We start from the raw sequence: 21,473 nt of genomic DNA on the forward strand, positions 1-21,473 counted from the left end.
GTATAATCTCAGAGGTGCGGAAGCCAAAAACCTCTGCAGAACAACTTCTATAACCTCTTCCTGAACAGCCACTTCTGTTGCTTAGTATACAGAATAAAAACTTTCTGAAAGAGGTTTTAACATGTCTCATTATATTTGGAAAATCTCCACCACAGGGGGGAATTGTAGCCTGCTGCTTCTGTTGATTTATGTATAATACACCTATTCTGACCAACACAAACACATAAATCTATATGCATACATTCAAAGAAGGTTTTTTGGCACAAGTTATTTCTAATTTTAGGTTTCTTTTGCTAAAGTTACAATTGATCATCTAATTTATACTTCAGTGAAAATAATATGAAATGTTTATGAAGAACCAGTTTGAAGATATTCTGTAACATGATTATTTTTGTTTTTTAAGTTCAGCTCATGTCGATTAGATTGAGAACTATCTCTGGGGCAACAAACTTTGAAGGGGTTGGAAAATAGAGCAAAAAGAGATGGCACTTTTAACAAATAGCTTTTGAATTTCATCTAAGGGTAGAAAAGAAAGCAATATAACTTGGTGCCTCATTCTTTCTAAAACAGCTCATATTAAAACAAAATGAATTTTTATATTGAACCTTTCATTTAATACCTCATTAAGTCAAATCTAATTGATTTTAGTGTCATGTATCATTCTCCATTTTATAGTCTTGGAATCAGGAGACTGTTAAGGTTACTCATCAAATATCTCAAAACAGTGTTCCATGTGGTTCTCTTTACCTGAAATCAGAAAAATGAAACAAAGGAGAGGAAAATAGTAGCTCCGGAAGTACATTGAGTTCCTATGAGAGAGGTTAAGCAAAGGAGATACCCTTACAACTTTGAGTCTTTTTTCTAACTTTAATTAGAGGCAGCATGTTGTATAGAGAGCTTGGACTTTAAAAGACCCAAATTTGAATCCTAGATTTACTAGTTAATTAGTTAACCTCTCAAAGCTTCAGATTCTTCATCTTTAAAGATAAAGTCATAAATCTCTGAGGATTAAATGAAGTAATGTAAAAACCAGCTAGCAGAAAGTATGGGAAGATGAAAAAGTCCTGTGGATAGATGGTGATGATAGTTATACAAAAGTGTGAATGTGCCACTGAATTGTAACTAAAAATGGCTTAAGTGGTAAATTTTATGTAATGTTATCATACCACAAAAAAACTCACCTATCATATGTAGGCACTTAGTATATTCTGATTTTCCCTTGCCTTTGGAAATTAAGTTTTCTTTTAATTCTTAGTATTTTTCCTCAAAAAATGTCATATAGCTGGATATTTTTCATAAAACTATTGTAAATTGTATTCATGATTTAAAATAGTGTTTACATTTTGACTACCCCTTCATTCAGCCATACTTAGACCTATTCTTATATGGGTTATTCTGCCTCCAAGATCTTGAAATAAGAGCTTCCCGTTTCTCACCACAACCTCTATCTCATCTATAGCTATCACTCTTGAGTGTGCTTTGTGACCTCATTTTGACCTCCTGTCTCTACCTTAGCTCTGTTCTAGGTTGGCCAGACTCTCATTAAATTAGCTTTCTTGTGCACAATGGTCAGCAGTTATAGTATTGTCCTTCCAAACAATCCCAGATTCTTTATCCCTTAACCTTCTACCACGCCCAGCTTCCTAAGCTTCAGTCATCCTTTTTTTCTTTGCTTGGGTTCCTGAACTTTATTGGGTAAAGTTCTCACACACTTTAGATAAGCTGTCTCATTTAGCTTTTTAGTGCTTTACATAAGCTGTGTCATTTAATTCAGTCCTTACAAGATCCCTGGGAAATATTGTTACCCATTTCATGGATGATGGAACTGAGGCTCACAGAGTTTAGTGACTCACCCGGAACCCTTGGCTCATATATAGAGATTTGAGATTTAAACTGAAATCTGTCTGGTACCAAAGCCTGCTCTCTGTGCATTTCTCTGGCCTGGTTACAGTTTATTCTGTGTAGTCTGAATTGTGTGCTCCCATTTTTTTTCTTTGTTTCTTATTGACTATCTGATACGTTCAAATCTTTTCTTCTGTCTTTTTAAGATTTTTAATTTATTTATTCACGGGAGACACAGACAGAGATGCTGAGACATAGGCAGAGAAGGGAGCAGGCTCCCCGCAGGGAGTCCAATGTGGGACTCATCCCAGGACCATGGGATCACGACCTGAGCCAAAGGCAGACGCTCAACTGCTGAGCCACCCAGGTGTCCCAAATCATAGTAGATAATTTAACCTACTGCCTAACTGAAAGGATTGAGCACATTCAGCTGAATCTCCACTATTTTCTTCTTATCTTCTCTCATCTCTCTGCCTCATTGCTTATACAGTACTTTTCTGTGTTCCTGGTTCTTTTCTCCCTGAAGATTGCTTCATGATTTATTCCTGTTTCTTCCTTTTTCAAGCTCTCCTTTCATACTGATTTTTTTTCTTCCACCTTAAAAAGGTTTTGGTGGGGAGGACAGAATCCTGAAAAATATCCATTAGATTTAGCATTTTTCTGGTAACTGGTGATCTTAGCAAGAGTCATCTCAATAGAGTAATGCATAAAGATTCCAGGAGGTAGAGGGTTGATGACTGAATAGGAGATGTGGAATTGAAAAGTAGTGCAGACTTTAAAGAAAGCTTACAATGAAAAATGAGGGGGACTGTATGGTTGAAGGACAGGGTTGGTTGATTTTTTTCTAAAGATAGACTTAAATATGATAACATCCTAAAAGGAAAGAGAAAAAAGGGAGAGGTTTATGGAGTAAAACCTCAGATCCATAGCGTTAGCTTTTATAATACAAACTGTTGATCTTTATAGGCCCAACTGAATCCGAGGCTTTTCTTCATTCACTCAACAAGAAGTTTTTATTTCCTCCCTAATTTCTTGTAGCAGCTCATGTATCTCATCATACTTACCACATACTCTCTTGAATGATGCGAAATGTAGTTGAGCCCTTTGTCTTAGTTTGATTCCTTGCTTTACTAGTCACTGTGTGACTTTCCACAGATTACTGATCCTTTAAGTACTCGTCTTTTTATCTGTGATGATAATAGTAGTAGATTCTTATGAGGATTAATATTTGTAAAGCTCTAAAAACAGGCATTTTCTTCCTACTAAATTGTAACGTCCTTAAGAATAAGAACTTAGTCTTTTTTTTTTTAAGATTTTATTTATTCATTCATTCATGAAAGAGAGAGAGAGAGGGAGAGACACGGGCAGAGGGAGAAGCAGGCTCCATGCAGGGAGCCCTATTTGGGACTCGATCCCAGGACCCCAGGACCATGCCCTGGGCCAAAGGCAGGTGCCAAACCACTGAGCCACCCAGGGATCCCCAAGAACTTAGTCTTTATATTACTTAGTATACCCAGCATAATTCATATATATAAAAGTACAGAATTTTATTTTTGAAGGAATTTGGAGGAATGATAGAATATACTCTTGCTTTTGCAGGTTAGCTATTGAGTATAAGAATCCAATTGAGGTTCATTGTCTACACATATTTTCTTCCCTATAGTGATACTCAGATCTCAGCGTAGGACCAAATGCCAGACAGCTGCAAGGTACTGAATCTTGATAATTTTAGCCAAGAAGACTTGGGTGGGGATGTGGGATAGGAAAAATGACAGAACTACAAGTCAAAGTGGGAGGATGTAGTCAACAGGCAATAAAACTCTCTGTTGTGAAAGTTAGCATATTATTTAGGCCAAAAAAGCTCTTAATGGGAGTTATAAATATCCCCTGGAGCAGTCAAGGCTGGCTAGTCACCATCCAAGTAGTGTCCTTGGCCTTGAGGAACACCAAACCGAGATAGCTTCCATGACTAGAGTTTTAGTGAGTGGGAAGAAGTAGGGTAAACAGGGTAATTTGGGTGATTGGGAAAGGATATGCCTCAACTGGCTGAGGGACTAAGAAAGAAACAAAAATAGATTACATTTTTACTCTCAGGAAGCTCACTGCCCGTTGCCTTATTTTGCCTTTCCTTCTAAATTTTTTATTATTGGTCTTGGGGAATTCCTGAACTACAAGGGGAATCTCTCAAACAGGGATGACAAATACTGGTTTCATCCCATATGCCTCCTGATGTGTGTACTGAGAAGGAATTTAATGGGAAAGAATGCCTTGATCAGTTAGTAGTGCCTCCCTTACTTGAGAGGATTGATAGAACCCATTCCCTGCAGTGCCTCTTATGCTTAAGACTGAACAAAAGACGAAGAGATTATCTAGATAATATTATATAATTGATGTTGTGATGTTTAATTATATAGAAAAATACTTGCAACTTTGACATTTTTTGATTGACAGCCTTTCAGTTTCATAATTTAAATGACCTCTGGTTCCATCTATCCATTTAGCTTGACTTTTTTTAATTGAAAGTTTTTTGCAGTGCCTTCATTGCAACCCTATTTCGTCCTTTAAATGGGTTTAATATGCAGTGCCGGGCAGCCCTGGTGGCACAGCGGTTTAGCGCCGCCTGCAGCCCAGGGCGTGATCCTGGAGACCCTGGGTCGAGTCCCACGTCAGGCTCTCTGTATGATGCCTGCTTCTCCCTCTGCCTGTGTCTCTGCCTCTCTCTCTCTCTCTCTCTCTCTCTCTCCCTGAATAAATAAATAAAATCTTTAAAAAAAAAAAAAAAAAAAAAATAATATGCAGTGCCGGGATCCCTGGGTGGCTCAGTGGTTTAGTGCCTGCCTTTGGCCCAGGGCGCGATCCTGGAGTCCCGGGATCAAGTCCTGCGTCGGGCTCTCGGCATGGATCCTGCTTCTCCCTCCTCCTGTGTCTCTGCCTCTCTCTCTCTCTCTCTCTCCTCTCTATGTCTATCATAAATAAATAAGTAAATCTTTAAAAAAAATACTCAGTGCCTTAGCTTCTCTTTCATGTACACCTAGTTTCTTATGTTTACTTCTTTTTTCTCTTAATAGACTTTATTTTTTAGAGCAATTATAGCTTCATAGCAAAATGGAAAGGAAGGTACAGAGATTTCCCACATACCCCTTAACCCCATCCATGTATAGTTTCTCCCATTATCAGCACCCTCCACCACATTGTACATTTGTTTCCACTGATGGCCCTATATTAACACATCATTATCACCCAAAGCCCATAGTTTACATTAGGGTTCGCTCTAAGCTTTATATATATCCTGTGGCTTTGGACAAATATATAATGATTTGTATCCACCATTACAGTATCATACAGAGTAGTTTTAGTACTAAAAATCCTATGTGCTCCACTTATTCATCTCCCACCCTCTATAACCCCTGATCTTTTTACTATCTCCATAGTTTATCTTTCCCAGAATGTCTTATAGTTGGAATTATACAGTATTTGGCCTTCTCAGGGTGGCATATTTCACTTAGTAATATGCATTTAAGTTTCTTCCATGTCTTTTCCTAGCTTGATGGTGGCTCATTTCTTATTCTTTTTTTTTTTTTTTAAGGTTTTATTTATTCATAAGAGACCTAGAGAGAGAGAGAGAGAGAGAGAGGCAGAGACCCAGGCAGAGGGAGAAGCAGGCTCCACGCAGGGAGCCTGATGTGGGACTGATCCTGGGTCTCCAGGATCACGCCCTGAGCTGAAGGCAGGCGCTAAACCACTGAGCCATCCAGGGATCCCCTCTTATTGGCTCTTAATAGTATTCTAGTCTCTGAATTTACTGAATTTATTTAACCATTCACCTACTGAAGGACATCTTGGCTGCTTCTAAGTTTTAGCAGATAGTAATAGAGCTGCAATAAACATCCATGAGCAGGATTTTGTGTAGATGTAAGTTTTCGGCTCCTTTGGGTGAATACTGAGGAGTAAGAGTTCTGGATTGTATACTAAGAGTATATTTAGCTTTTAAAGAAATCACCAAACTGTATTTCAAAGTGATTGTACCATTTTGCCTTCCCATCAGCAATGAATTAGAGTTCTCTTACTCTAAATGCTCACCACCATGTGGTGTTGTCAGTGTTCTGGATTTTAGCTATTCTAGTAAGTATATAATGGTATCTGATTGTTGTTTTAATTTGCATTTTGCCAATGGCAGATGATTTAGAGCATCTTTTTATATGCTTATTTGCCATCCTTATATCTTCTTTGATGAGGTGTCTGTTATGGTTTTTGATTCATTTTTATTGAGTGGCTTTCTTATTGAATTTTAACATTTATTTAATATTTTGGATAATAGTCTTTTGTAAATATCTTCTCCTAATTTGTGGTTTTTCTTTTTCTCTTGACAATATTGTTCACAAAGCAGAAATTATTAAGTTAATGAAAACCTGGCTTATCAATTTTTTCTTTCATGGATTGTGTTTTTGGTGTCCTATGCAGAAGGTCATTTAAGTTTTCTCCTATGTTATCTTGTAGAAGTTTTATAGTTCTGTGTTTTGTATTTGGTCTATGATCCATTTTGAGTTAGTTTTTGTGAAGGGTGTCAGTCTTTGTCTTGATTCACTTTTTTGTATGAGAATACCCAGATGTTCAATACCATTTGTTGAAAAGATGGTTTTCTCGTTGTATTGCTTTTGTTTCTTTGTCAAAGATCAATTGAGTATATTCATGTGGGCCTATTTCTGGGTTCTCTGTTATGTTCCAATGACCTATTTGTCTCTGGCCACTGCCACACTATCTCATTACTGTAGCTTTATAGTAAGTCTTGAAATTAGGTAATGTCAGTCCTCCAACTTTGTTCCTTCAATATCATGTTAGCTATTTGGAGTCCTTTGCCTCCCCAGAAACTTTATTTTTTTTAAAAGATATTTATTTATTTATTTATTTGAGAGAGAGAAAGAGAGCATGAGCAGGGAGAACAGGCAAAGGGAAAGCAGACTCCTTGCTGAGTAGGGAGCCTGATGTGGGACTTGATCCCAGGACCCTGGGATCATGACCTTAGCAGAAGGTAGACACTTAACTGACTGAGCCACCCAGGTGCCCTCCCCCAAAACTCTAGACTCACTGTATTGATATCTCCAAAATAACTTGCCAGGATTTTGATTGGGATTGCATTGAATCTGTAGATCAAATTGAGAACTGACATCTTGACAATATGGAGTCTTCCTGTTGATGAACGTGGAATATTACTCTTTTTTTTTTTTTTGGTTCTTCTTTGTATATTTTTACTTTTGTTTAATATGTTTTTGTAATCTTTAGAAGGTACTTTTTCTGAGTCACTTCAGAAGTATTTTATAGAGTTTTCCTGTCCTCTTGGATTCACTTGCTATTATATTTGTTCCTTTTTATATTGGCTTTCTAAGAGCTTTTTCCTCCCCCTTTTAAATATCTATGATGCCCAGCCAAATGTGACTTCTGCTATTGTACAACAGAAGTGTTCCTAGAATTAAATTAAATCATCTTATCTACGTAGTCCGTATCCATACTACAATACAACTGCTTTCTCAGAAATTAGAGCAAAAATTTTTATTGACTATAAAAGTGAAATAGAAGAGCATTATAATAGATAACCTCTGCCCTCAAGGAGCTTGTAGTTCATTAAGAGACCACACTTAAATATATGAAAAGTAAGACATTTAGATAATAATTCTAGTATTTAGTCATAGAGGAGTACCTCATTAATATATATTAATTGAGTGGATAATACTGACTCTGGAATTTACTGATACTGAACGAAGTGATTTACTTAGGTTAGTCAGGAAAACCTTATTGGGCTCATGGAAATTGCACTTACTCCTGAAGTATGAATACATTTTGGATAAGAGAGATTAATCCAGATTTCTTACAGATGAGGTTCATAATACTTTGTCCTTCGATTTTTTTCTTAAAAAAAAACTTTAAACTATTTCCTTTTATATTTTCTATCCAATATAATTATAACAAACACTTGAAAATGTTTCACATAAAAAAAAGTTTCACATAGCATTTACCTTCAGTTTTCTATTGCTGTGTTTTGTCACAGGCATCCTGATTTTCAGTTACTACAGGAAGGACAAAGGTATGGTTGAATCAGTATTACTTACCTTCTATATATTCATGTTAATAGAAACATTAAGAGTAAACCAGGTGATATGAGCTCTTGGACTTCCTGTGTTGATGCATTATGTAAGTGCCCATTTTAGCCCACACAAAGAAATATTTGCCTTGTACAGCTTTTTCTTTTGTGATAGTAAGATGATGTGTTTGATCTGTATGATTTATTGTACAGCTGTTCCTACCAAGGATTGGTAATTGAACCTGTTGAAATATGACACAAACACAGCTTCCATCTGAGACACTGTGCTTCTTTGTCAACTATATTGTGCCAATTATATTTGTCGAAAGGTTTTTATAGGTTTTAGAGGATTTCAAAACTTAATATATCATTTATTATTTGAAAGAGTGTCTAAAGCATTAATAGAAACTTCAAGTTGTGATATTTTCTTTTTTGTGTGTGTGTGATATTTTCTAAACTGTCCTTGTGTTGTTGTTTGCCCAACCATAACCATCTCTCAAAGCACATTCTTTTATTTTTTTATCAGGACAAATTTTCCTGGTTCTTAGTTACTACCTAGCACATGGAATTAAGCACATGTGAAAGATATTTATTGATATGTCTTTTTAATTTATAGCTTTAAAGTAATATAGAAAAATATAATTACCTTAAAATTCCAAGATAAAGTATGAAACATGAAGGTCAAATTGTTCTAATTTGTTGAAATTATACTGCTTCAAATATAGGAGACAGTCCCATGGCTATATAGGCTAGATCCTAACTAAAAAAATGAAATCTAATACTGAACAAACTTGTTATCTTTTCTTTATTCCCATCCACAACCTTACTTTCAACTGTTTTTCTTTTTGTTTTTTTATACTTCTACCTAGCATGCATTATTTTATTTCATTTCATTATTTAGTCATTTAAAAAATAAATAGCCCTTTTAGGGAACAATTTTAGGTTTACAGAAAAATTCCCTGAAAAGTAGAAAGTTTCAGTATACCCTCTCACCATCCTCTGCCCCAATTTGACCCAGAATCGTTGTCCTAATCTTTTAAAGTTTTGATATGTGCATTTGCTTGAAAGTAGCTGCTCACCTATCATTGAATATCTCAAGTTTGTATAGACAGAGCTACTTTTTTTCCTTGACTCTTTCACAATTCTTAATCTATTTTAAGCCTAATTGAAAATTGAAGGAACATAGTCAAAGGGATACTGTTTTTTTATTATTAGCATTCTGTTCTAACTCTGGGTTTTCAAATATATCTTTCATAAATAAATGTTAAATTGTCAACTCTATTTTCTGCTGGGACTTTATTGGGTTTTTTATTCTAATCTATGGAATAGTCTCTATTGGAAAATTCTTTTTCCAATTTTTATCATGTTATCTTCTGAAACCTAAGCAGAGTTTCTATAATATGTTTTTTTTTTTTGACAAAGCAAGAGTGAAGTGTTCAAAAGAAAACCTTTTTTTTGTTTAAACAAAAAAGGATACATAAAATAGTCACAAATACAACAGGCAGAAATCAAATTACTAGAATGAAATTACCAAACCTTTTTTTCCTTTTTGCTATACTCTTAACACTTTTCTTTTATTATTAAAAATTTTATTTATTTATTCGTGAGAGCCACAGAAAGAGAGAGAGACAGAGACAGGCAGAGGGAGAAGCAGGCTCCATGCAGGGAGCCCGATGTGGGACTCGATCCCAGAACTCCAGGATCACGCTCTGGGCCAAAGGCAGATGCTCAACCACTGAGCCACCCATGCGTCCCACACTTTTTAAGTAATGGGGAAAAAGACGAAGATGGTACAATTAGATCAAATAAGATGTAGAGAAATCATAGATTTATAGCAGTCTTTGGAAATGTGTGGATATGTGTGTGTGTGTGTGTGTGTGTGTGTGTGTGTATACATGCCTGTAAGGCTTTGCCTAGGGAGTACAAATTTTTACCTTGAGAGTTACAATATATAAATGCCATGGGACATTTGCTTTTCCATTATAGTTATTTTGTTTCTTTTTTTCTACAGTGGCCATTCTGGAAAGGAAGTACAGCTATGCACTAAGGCCATTAAAACATCAGATATTGACAATCCTGGCCATTTTGAGAAGCATTATGAATCTGGTTCTTCCAGCTCTCATAGTGATAATAGCAGTGATAATGAACAAGACTTTGTTTCCTCCATTCTACCAGGAAACAGACCAACTGCAACGGGTATAAGTCCACAGCTGCACAAAAAAAGCATAATGAAAAAGAAAGCTGGTCAGAAAGCTAACTCCAAACATGAAGACAAAGAAGAGACGGTAATAGATGTCACTGAGCAGCTAGGCAAGTGCAGATTAGATAGTCATGGGAAGGCTGCTGCTTGTGAACTTCCTTTACAGAAAGTAAGTCCTCAGATTTCTTCAAATAGTCCTTTGCAAGAAAAATTAGAAGCTACAGAAAATTCTGAAAATAAATACAGTAGTTCAAAAATAACTCTAGTAGGCATAAGTAAGAAAAGTGCTGAGCATTTTAAGAGAAAATTTGCCAAATCAAAGCAAGATTCTAGGCCAGCCTCTAGTTCAGTGCAGATGTGTCCTGAAGTTGCAAAGGCAAACTTACTTAAAGTCCTGAAGGAGACTTTGATTGAGTGGAAGACAGAAGAAACTTTGAGGTTTTTGTATGGCCAGAATTATGCTGCTTTGTGTCTGAAACTTTCTTCAGCCCCTCTGGTTAAAGAAGAAGAACTTGATGAAGATGACATACACTCTGACCTAGATAGGCATTTCCCTGCCTTTCAGGAATCTCAGAACAGCTTGGATGAGTCTTTACCTTTTAGGGCCTCAGATACAGCCATTAAACCACTGCCAAGTTATGAGAACTTGAAAAAAGAAACTGAAACATTAAATCTGAGGATAAGGGAGTTTTATAGAGGACGATATGTTTTGAGTGAAGAAACCATCAAATCACAAGACTCAGAAGAGGTATGTCTAAAGATAATAAGTTTTCTGTGCTGCTAGCATATGGGACACTCACCATAGCAAATCTTGAAAGGGGAATAATATTGAAGAGATAATTGTTAAATTTTCAGAAGATTGGTTTAGTTCAGTTTTTTGGTTTAAAATGCCATCCCCGGGCAGCCCTGGTGGCCCAGCAGTTTAATGCCGCCTTCAGCCCAGAATGTGATCCTGGAGATCTGGGATCGAGTCCCACGTCAGGTTCCCTGCATGGAGCCTGCTTCTCTCTCTACCTGTGTCTCTGCCTCTCTCTCTGTATATGTCTGTCATGAATAAATAAAATAATAAAATAAAATAAAATAAATTAAATTAAATTAAATTAAATTAAATTAAATTAAATTAAATAGCAAGCCATCTCCAATATTGGAAATACTATTTTCCAAATAAGTTGAAATTTGCCCCCAGAAAATTCCACAAATATGTAGTATTTTTCTCTAATGTAGAAATAGCCTAGAATTGTGGGACAAAGTTTTCTTTAAAACCTAGTTCTTTATATAATATGCAGACTCTCTGAAAGGGTTGTTTTTTTTTCTTCCCTACCAACAAATATTCTTTGTATTCTTTCAGATTTCTGCAAGGGTATGTATCTTTGTATTTTCCAGTGAGACTATATGTAGTGGAGTAGACTTACTAGTTGAATGGTAAAGTATTTATCTGGATATTTGGCAAGCATGCCCATTCAGAATAATACAAATGAAAATATAGTAAAGGAGACATATTGGGAAATAATGGACACGAAGGAGCACATCAGACCTAGATTGTAATATCTGTTCTCATTTACTAGCTGTATGAAAAGTTGGTCTCTTGAGTCTGAGTCTGTAAATGGGATTATAAAAATCACTTCAATTGTGTTATTAGATGGTATTCATAAGTTGTATAGTAAGCTTGGAGAAACCTTGCTCTCTAGTCACTCAGCTGCATAAAACTACATTAATATATCATTTGTTTTATCATTTTTGTGCTGTAAGCTTTAAACAGGAAAAATTATACTAGAAAGAAAATTGAGGGCAGCCCCGGTGGCGCAGTGGTTTAGCACCGCCTGCGGCCCGGGGTGTGATCCTGGAGACCCGGGATTGAGTCCTGCATTGGGCTTCCTGCATGGAGCCTGCTTCTCCCTCTGCCTGTGTCTCTGCCTCTCTCTTCACTCTCTCTGAATGAATAGATAAATAAATCTTAGAAAGAAAGAAAGAAAGAAAGAAAGAAAGAAAGAAAGAAAGAAAGAAAGAAAGAAAGAAAGAAAGAAGAAAGAAAAGGAAGGAAGGAAGGAGAAAGAAAATTGACTATTCCTCTTTTGCATAACATTTTTAAATGTTTTCATTGAAGTATAATGCAGATAGTAAGTGTACAACTCACTGAATTATCAAAAGGAACACAGCCTTGTAATCATTACCCAGGCCAAGAAATCTGAGTACAACGAAAGCCCCACTATGTCATTCCTAATTATTACCTCTTTCCAAAATGAATAACCATTATAACAACATGGATTAGTTTTGCCAATTTTGAACTATAGTAAATTTACATAATAGATATTCTTTGGCTTCCTGTTTATTTCACGTAACTTTATGTTCATGAGTCATTTGGGTTGTTCATGTGGCTGAAGTTCATTCTTTCATTGTTGCATAGTATTTCATAGAAATATGCCACAATTTATTCATATTAATGAGTATTTAGGCTTTTCCAGTTTAGGGCTGTAGTGTTATGAACTTCCTTGTCTATGTCTCTCTTCTAAGGTATGTGCATTTCTCTTGAGTGTGTATCTAGGACTGGAATTTTGGAGTCATGATGTGTGTTTATATGCAACTATACTGGTTGATGCCAGTTTTCCAAAGTGGTTTTGCCATTTTATGTACCACTACCACTCTATGAGGTTTCCAGGACTCCACATCCTTCACTGATACTTGATCTTGTTAATTTTCACCATTTCAGTGGTATTGCTTTTTGGTTATAATACATTTCTCAGATAATTAATGAGTTGAGCACTGTTTCATTTGCTTTTTGACCATTTAGCATGTCACTTTTGTCAAGTGTCTTTTCAGGTCCTTTTCCCATTTATCTGTTGGAATATCTAGGTAATTTTTTTCGTACTGATTTTGTAGGAATTTTTTATTCAGTATTCAAACCCATTTTTAGTTGTGTGTTTTGCAGATCTTATCTTCTATTTTGAGATTTGCCTTTTCACTTGCATTAATGATACCTTGGGTCCAGTTTATTAGTTATTCCCTTTAGTGACTTCTTTAGAAATCTTTGTTTAGCCCAGTTTATTTCATCTTCTAGATTGTTTTTCTTTTCATATTTAGATCTGCAGTTCCCCTGGAATTGATTTTATGATGAGGAGTATGGGTCAGATTTCATTGTTTTCCTTTGGGGAAATGTATATATTAAAGTTTGAGAAGCACTATTGATTGGGGGGAAGGAGTGTTGCTCACTCCATTAGTTACTGAAAGAGGTGGGACAGGTAGATCAAAAATCTGTCACTATAATTATAGATTAATTATTTCTACTTTCAGTTTAGTGAATTTTACTTTTGATATTTTGAGACCATGTTATATGGTATTAAAAAAAGATTATGTCTTCCTAGTAAACTAAACGTCAATATTATGGAGTGACCTTTCTTTACATTTATGATTTTTTTTCTTAGAGTCTGCTTTGCTGGCATTAGCATTCTTTTATTAGTATTTTCAAGACTGTCTTTTTTTTTGTTTTGTTTTACTTAAGTTGATAATTGTTTTTATGTGGAGAATGTAGTCTGTTTACATTCAGTGTCAATTTTTATGACACTTTCCTTTCCTCTTTCCTTTCCTTTCTTTGAATTAATATTATTTCATTGTTTACCCTCTATTAGCTTTTTTTATACTTCATTTTGCTGATCAGTAAGTATAATCTTTAAAGATTAAAAGCTGAATTAACTGAATCATTATAAAAGTCCAAAATAAGTTAATTTTTTTGCTTCCTGGACAGTTAGTACCTTAGAACTTTAATTCCACTTACCCTCTCTGTGCTTATGTGCTCTTGTCTATTTTTATTCTCTCTATATTTTAAATCCTGTAAGATGATTTATAACCAATATTCACTTGGAGTTATCCACTTAATTACCCTTCCATTGTGGTTCATTCCTTCCTGCATCTCTATTCTTTCATCTGGGATCATTTGCCCTAGGCCTAAGAATATCCTTTATTTTGATTAGTGGAGTTTACTATGAATTTTTCAGTGTTTATCAGAAAATTCTTTATTTTACTTTCACTTTTGAAAGATTTTTCTGGGTATTTTTTTTTTAATTTTTTTTATTGGAGTTCAATTTGCCAACACAAAGCATAACTGGGTATTTAATTCTAGGTTAGCAGTTTTTTTCAGGTCATTGAAAATATTTCTGTCTTTTGGCTTCCATTTATTTGTCTCATAGCTGAAAATACTGTTTTTCTTCCATTAGCCACTTTAAAGACCATTTTTGTCTTTGCTTACCATTAATTTTAGAATGCTTAGGTGTGATTATAATTGTATTTATTATTTTGACTGTTATAATACTTGAATCTTGACTTGGTTTCTTTCGTCAGTTTTGGAATATTCTCAATTATTATTGTTATAAATACTGCTCATTCTTCCTTTCCTCTGTCTGGTACTCCAATTGCAGACATGTTAGTCTTTTTCTGTCTTCTGTGTCTCATATTCCTTTGTGCTTTATATCATGTGTGTATGTGGGTGTTGGTTGTGACTGTGCTTTGTTCTGAGTATTTTCAAAATCAGTATTCTCTCTTCAGTCATTTATATTATTAAATATAGCCATTGAGTTCTCGCTTTTGAATACTGTATTTGTCAGTTTGAGAATTTTCATTTGATTATTTTGTATAGTTAACAGTTCTCTGCAGAAATTTTTGGTCTCTTCATTTTTCTTAGAATATATCAACATAGCTAATTTTTAAAAGATTTCATTTGAGAGAGAGAGACGGTTAGAGAGATCATGAGTAGGGGGGAAGGGTGGAGGGAGAAGCAGGAGCCAAATGCAAGACTCGATCCCAGGACCCTGGGGTCATGACCTGAGCTAAAGGAGACACTTAACCAACTGAGCCACCCAGGCACCCTCAACATAGCTATTTTAACTAAAGTTGATAACATCATTATCTGGATTCCCTGGAGGCCTGTTTTCTGTGGGCTGATGTTTGAGATTTTGACCATATTGTCTTGTTTTCTTATTGTTTTATTATATGGCAAACATTGTATACTATAAATTACAGATAACTCAAGGCCCAAGCTGATGTTATCTTCCTCTACAATAGATTTATGTTTGCATTGGGCAGATGATTTGTAGCAGTCCCAAATCGCTTAATCAGATCAGGGATTAAGATGATTTGAAGCTGGATTTCAATCCCTATAAGAGCCAGTCTGTTTCCTATTTATTCCTAGTTCTATAGTGTGGTTCTCCTAAGTCAAGCTTGGAGGGGAGGGTTGCCAGTACTCCTTCCTTCTTGGTATTCCCCAATTGTTAATGCTTATTAGAAAAACAATGCTCAGGTTCTCAGTATCTGAATTGCTTCTTCTGGAATTAGTCACTGTCCTCTCTGGAATTACCTTCTTTAGAATCTTTGGCCTTAATTCTTTACTGCCTTGTTAGTTCTCTGATGTTTTCAAACAAATGTGGGTATTTTCCCAGTGTTTTTTCAGTTCTCAGCAGGAGGGATGGTTTGAATTATCTTGTCTACCATTTCTAGAAGTGGAATTCCCCGTTCTCTCTCTCTCTCTCTCTCTATATATATATAAACATATATGTAGTATTTGCTAACTTTAATCTCAAAAATATTTGTATAGCATTTAGTAGTTTACAAAGTTCTTTTGTATACATTTTCTCGTTTAATAAAGTATTATTATCCCTTTATATAGACGAGAAACATTCTCAAAAGCAGGCATATGACTCAAGTTCACATCAACCTAATGACTGAACCAATGCTCAAATTTAAATCTTCTAATAATTCTCAAGCCTAGTTTTTTAGTCTACCATAGCCCAGGTGTGAGCTTTTGTGTTTTAATGTTTATTGTCCTTATCAAAGAAGAATGTAAATTTATGATTTTGCTTTGTTTTGTTTAAAAATTTGATTCAGCATGATCCCACCTTTCCACTGATAGATTCAAGTTCTCAGAACCAGATTAGAAAACGCATCGTACTGGAAAAGTTGAGTAAAGTGTAAGTATATAATTGTTCACTTTAAAATATTTAAAATTAACTTGGTATTTGTGGGTTCATAATTTATATTAATTTAAATTTTAATTTTTTAAAAAAGAGAGACAGAGACATAAACAGAGGGAGAAACAGGCTCCCCATGCAGGACTCAATTCTGGGAGTCCAGGATCACGCCCTGAGCTGAAGACAGACACTCAACCACTGAGCCACCCAGGCGTCCCTTTATTAATTTTTATTCCTGAATCTTGAACAGTTTGAAAAATATGTTAAAAGTTTACATGGATGTCTTTACTGAGAAATTGAGATTTTTAAGATATCCTGCCAAGGAAATACTGAAATTAAGTTTTGTATAGAAGACACAGAATCACATAATAAAGAGGAAGGTTGAGATTATGGGAGTGGAAAACCAAACTATGTCACTTCCACTTAATAATCCAGTGAAGTCAGGGAAAAAATATCAAAGCTAGACTATTTAAATACTGATTTGTGGTATATGTGTCATATCGGTTTCACATGTGAATGAAACTTTATGAAGTTGTAATGGTCTGTTAACTCACTCTGCATACATATTTATAGAACCATTTCACACTCAGCAACTTAAGAGTTTTTGTTCAAGTCAACTTTGCACTTTAGTTTTAAACTTCCCGTGGTGGAAATTATTTTTCTTGTAATTAGCCCAGTCATAAATGACATTTAAAAATTGTAATCTTGGTTTGTCTTTCAAAAGAAGTTTGAAAATTTTTTTCTAGAGGTGTGAGGGCTGTCTTGAACTTTTCAATCTCTGTTTTATTTCTTTAGTAGAAAAAATGTAAAGGTGTTTCCAGTCATTGTTTAAGATCTGCGTGTAGGTTAGGGACACCTGGCTGGCCCAGTGGGTGGAACATGGGACTCATGTTCTCACTAGGGTTGTGAGCTCAAGCCCCGTGCTGAGTGTAGAGATTACTTTAAAATCTTAGAAAAAGGGGGGGGGGGGTGTGCATATGGAGAAGTCTTAATTTTGTCATAGTTTAATGATAAACCATATCTTCTGAAAGCCTTAATATTTTGAGCAGCCTAAATGTTTTACATTTTAAATAACTGTTTAATATTTATTGAGTGCCTATTATGTTAGGCTCCTCATAGATAATCTATTATTTTGCCTTTTATATAGTCCTCAGACTTTGTTTCCATTTGATATTATTAGGTTAGAAAACAGTATAAGTTACCATATGTCTGATTCATAGGACAAGAAGATATCAATCCTAATTGTGGTTAAATAGGTTCTGAAAGTTAGGATGGATTATTGATACTTGTATATAATCAATAGGGATTTATTGGAACATAGTTTTCTAGACTTTTTAGCTAATGAAAGACCCAGTTTTAAATTTAAGACCACACAGTTATGCCATTAAAGGAATTCTGTTCCTTCTGGGTTTTGTTTGCAGCAGAAGATGCCAGAAGTTGCATGCCAGAAGACTGAATTTATTGATAATAGCTCAAGAACTAAATTTGAGAAGAGGTGGGATAACTTATGGAAACACAAAGAACACTAAATATAAAATAATTATTGACATAAAGGGTTTGGGGTTTTTTTGTTATTTATGAAAACAATTTTTCTCATTATAAAAGTAAGACATTTTTTGGTTTCTGATTGGAACAAACCAGTTGTAAACAGACATTTTTTTTTTTTAGATAATTAAAATGAAATATGTGCTGGGTATTAGATGATATTAAGGAATTGTTAATTTGGTTGGCTATGATCATTTTATTGTGATTACGTAAGAAAATGCCCTTGCATTTAAAAATAGATAAATGTTTAGGAGCCAAATGATGTAATGTCAGGGATTTACTTTAAAATAGTACTGGCAAAAAAAGTAAAGAAGAAAGGAAAAGTAATAAGTGTAGCAAAATATTGGGAAGTTGAATGTGGAAATATACATTTGGGGATATTGCTATTTTCTCTGTTTGAAATATATCTGAAGCTTTATAATAAGTTTTAAAAAGTAATACATGATTATTGCAGATTTAGGCAGTACAAAATGGTTTAAAGAAGGAAGTGAAGATCACTGGTAATCCCACTGAACAGTAACGACTATTAATATTTTGATGTTTATCCCTGATACATGTATATGTGGTGTGTGTGTATATTCATTCCCTTTGGTCCTCTCTGTTATAATATAAACCTGGAAGGAATGAAACAAGTTTGAAATATAGTTTTTATCATATACAGTGTCATTATACATAAGTTTTTATAAAAATGAGACCATGCTACATATGCATTTTTCACTTAAAACTTATACCATGAATATCTTTCCACATTAAAAATGTGTACATTCACATTATCATTTGAAAGGTTGTATTATATTCCACTGCACATATATATAATTTATTTAATGAATGACCTATTGGTGGACATTTGTTTGCATTTTTCACTCTTAAAAATATTTTTGCAATAATCATCTTTTTTATGTTTATCTGATTGTTTCTTTAGGATAAATTTTTTTCATAGTAAAACTGTTGGGTCAAGGAATATCCACATTTAAAATCTTAACATATATTGTCAAATTACTCTCTAGAAATATATCAGTCTTCCACCATAAGGATTTCATAAGGAAAAATAGGTCACACTCCTAAATTGGACCATTTGGGGAGGTCTAATTCCTCTTGCTTTGTGTTCTTTGCATTTAGTCTAATATTTTAAAGTAAAGGTAAGAAAAACTAGATATAAGAGTATAGATAGCAGCCAAAATAATATTTTTCAGTGCCTGACACTGTAGCATAGACTACAAAGTGGAATGTGGGGTAATTATGAAATGTATTCTAGTGAGTTCTCATCAGTCAGAACCTAACAACTACCTCTACCTAAGTGCCATTAGTACCTATGGAAAATCCAGACTTAGGCAAAACTCAAAGAGTATGTCTTGTCTAATTAAATTATATTTTAAAAGAAATGTAACTTTTATTTTCAGAGTGCCTGGACTTTTGGGGCCTCTTCAAATCACATTAGGAGATATTTATACACAACTTAAAAATCTCGTCCGAACTTTCAGGTTGGTGTTAATACTATAATTTTCTTCTTGGTTATTTTGACTTCCTGTGATTGCCTTGCAGAATCCATAGGTAAACTGTGTTACCTAATGATCTATCATAGCCAGTAACTCAGAAAATGAGTGGGTAAGCCCTGGCCTGTTGCCATAGCCAACTGCTCCATCCTAGGAAGTCCTGAGGGGGCTGGACTAATCAAAAGCATAGCTCCTGGCTGGGTTTGCCCACACTGTTGTTGAACATACTTGAATAAGCTTGTTCCAAAAGAAGCCAATAACTCGAGAGAAAAGGGTTTGGAAAAGAGAAAGGGAAAGATTTATTTTGGGTGCCAGCAGCCAGGGGATATGGCAGGCTTTAGCCTTAACAACTAGTCTCTCCACCAGCAATATGGACCCCTAGAGTTTTATAAGGACAGGTTGGGCTTTGGGGGAGGGGGAGGGGGTTGGCTGGGTGGTCCATGCAAGAAAGCAGGCAGGTAGCACATAATCATGGTGGGTCAGGGTCATTATGTGGCCAGCCCACATTTGTGGGCAGGGAAGGACATCTGTGAGGTGTAGTCTTCTAGGCATTCCTTTGCTATCAGGGCTTTTCTGGTCAGGCAGTTTGAATGTTCTGGTTGGATCATTGTAAAACACCTTCATCAGTGCCTCAAGAAAGTAAGAAATAAACACAATGGGGCAGCTTGGGTGGCTCAGCGGTTTAGCGCCACCTTCGGCCCAGGTTGTGATGCTGGAGACCTGGGATCCAGTCCCATGTCAGCTCCTTGCATGGAGCCTGCTTCTCCCTCTCCCTCTGCCTGTGTGTGTCTCTGCCTCTCTCTCTCTCATGAATAAATAAATAAAATCTGGGGATCCCTGGGTGGCTCAGCGGATCGTCGCCTGCCTGTGGCCCAGGGCGCAATTCTGGAGTCCCGGGATCGAGTCCCATATCCAGCTCCTGGCATGGAGCCCGCTTCTCCCTCTGCCTGTGTCTCTGCCTCTCTCTCTCTCTCTCTCTCTCTCTATGTCTATCATGAATAAATAAATAAAATCTTTTATAAATAAATAAATTAAATAAATAAATAAATAAATAAATAAATAAAATCTTTAAAAAAAGAAACACAATGGGTTTTATTTATTTTTTTTCACAATGGGTTTTAATTAAAATAGGACTTATTTTTTTAAGATTTTATTTATTTATTCATGAGAGACACAGAGAGAGGCAGAATTCAGAGGAACAGGGAGCCTGACGTGGGACTCGATCCAGGTCTCCAGGATCAGGCCCTGGGCTGAAGGCGGCGCTAAACCGCTGAGCCATCCAGGCTGCCCCAAAATATGAGTTATGTTAAGCAGTCTTATCTAGTTCTGGTTTTACCTGTTGGGGTCTGTAGTTGAGCAAGAAGTTTTTCCAACAGAGGAATGAAAAAAGTGACTTAACCTTCATCGTCTTAGGTCTAAGAATAGTGTTGTTTTCTCCTCCAGTAAACATTATCTTTTACTAAATGCAACATTTTATTTGCTCAAGCCTTAATATAGTTATTTTTTGATAGTTCATTTATAGAATAGCCTAAAGTGATGTTTCAGACACAAAGGTGGTTAGCCAATAACATATTGAATCTTAGTAAATTAGTAGATATAGATCAGATGACCAGCACTGTGCTGCTGGCAAAAGAAGCATTATGCCCAGGGATCCCTGGGTGGCGCAGCGGTTTGGCGCCTGCTTTTGGCCCAGGGCGCGATCCTGGAGATCCGGGATCGAATCCCACGTCAGGCTCCCGGTGCATGGAGCCTGCTTCTCCCTCTGCCTGTGTCTCTGCCTCTCTCTCTCTCTCTCTCTCTCTCTCTCTCTGTGAAACTATCATAAATAAATAAAAATTTTTAAAAAATTAAAAAAAAAAGAAGCATTATGCCCACCCTCAAAGAGGAAATCTGTTAGAAGTTAAGTTGAGCACAGTGAACAGTACAAAACAGTGGGTAATTTAATACTGAGTTTTTTTTAAAGTGTAGGTATAAAGAAAGGACGAAAAGCGAGTATCAGTTGTAGAACAGAGCAGTTGGGATTGTTCTAAAACTGTCAAGGTAAAAATATTCACGCCAGCTAAAACTGTTCTGTACCAAGAAGCATAAGGATAGGCCTCTAAATACTCTATAGGAAGAGGTGCACCAAATACACATTTTGGCCCAATCCCAGTGACCAAATACTAAAATCACTACTTGTCTATGGCTAAAACTAAATAGAACCAACATCGAACAAACTTCTGGAGTGAAAGACTCATTTCATCCAATAAATATGGATGGTTTATTGTTGACAGTAGTAATAATATTTTAAAAGTTTAAAATTATAATACAGAAATAATTACTTGACATTGTTACCTGTTAGATTTGAAGTCACTGTACTATAT

The 21,473-nt window shown here is 35.6% G+C and overlaps 1 protein-coding gene and 1 long non-coding RNA gene across 8 annotated transcripts in view; one reads left to right on the forward strand and one right to left on the reverse strand.

The window, feature by feature from the left end:
* Window positions 1-21,473, forward strand: part of RPAP2 (RNA polymerase II associated protein 2) — an 80,649-nt gene that overhangs the window by 15,163 nt on the left and 44,013 nt on the right. For 5 of the 7 annotated variants that reach the window (XM_077905417.1, XM_077905413.1, XM_077905416.1 and 2 more), the window contains exons 7-10: window positions 7,886-7,921; window positions 9,930-10,866; window positions 15,990-16,072; window positions 19,018-19,098. In XM_077905417.1, coding sequence (XP_077761543.1) covers window positions 7,886-7,921; window positions 9,930-10,866; window positions 15,990-16,072; window positions 19,018-19,098 — 1,137 coding nt within the window. Of the gene's footprint in view, window positions 1-3,505; window positions 3,552-7,885; window positions 7,922-9,929; window positions 10,867-15,989; window positions 16,073-19,017; window positions 19,099-21,473 lie in introns of all 7 variants that reach the window. The other 2 variants (XM_077905418.1, XM_077905414.1) reach the window with 2 other exon arrangements.
* Window positions 2,915-21,473, reverse strand: part of LOC144318456 (uncharacterized) — a 111,893-nt gene continuing 93,334 nt past the window's right edge. The window contains exon 6 of the long non-coding RNA XR_013384360.1: window positions 2,915-3,029. This is a non-coding gene — a long non-coding RNA (uncharacterized LOC144318456). The remainder of the gene's footprint in view (window positions 3,030-21,473) is intronic.

This window comes from Canis aureus, chromosome 8, assembly GCF_053574225.1.
Source record: "Canis aureus isolate CA01 chromosome 8, VMU_Caureus_v.1.0, whole genome shotgun sequence".
Lineage (NCBI taxonomy): Eukaryota > Metazoa > Chordata > Mammalia > Carnivora > Canidae > Canis > Canis aureus.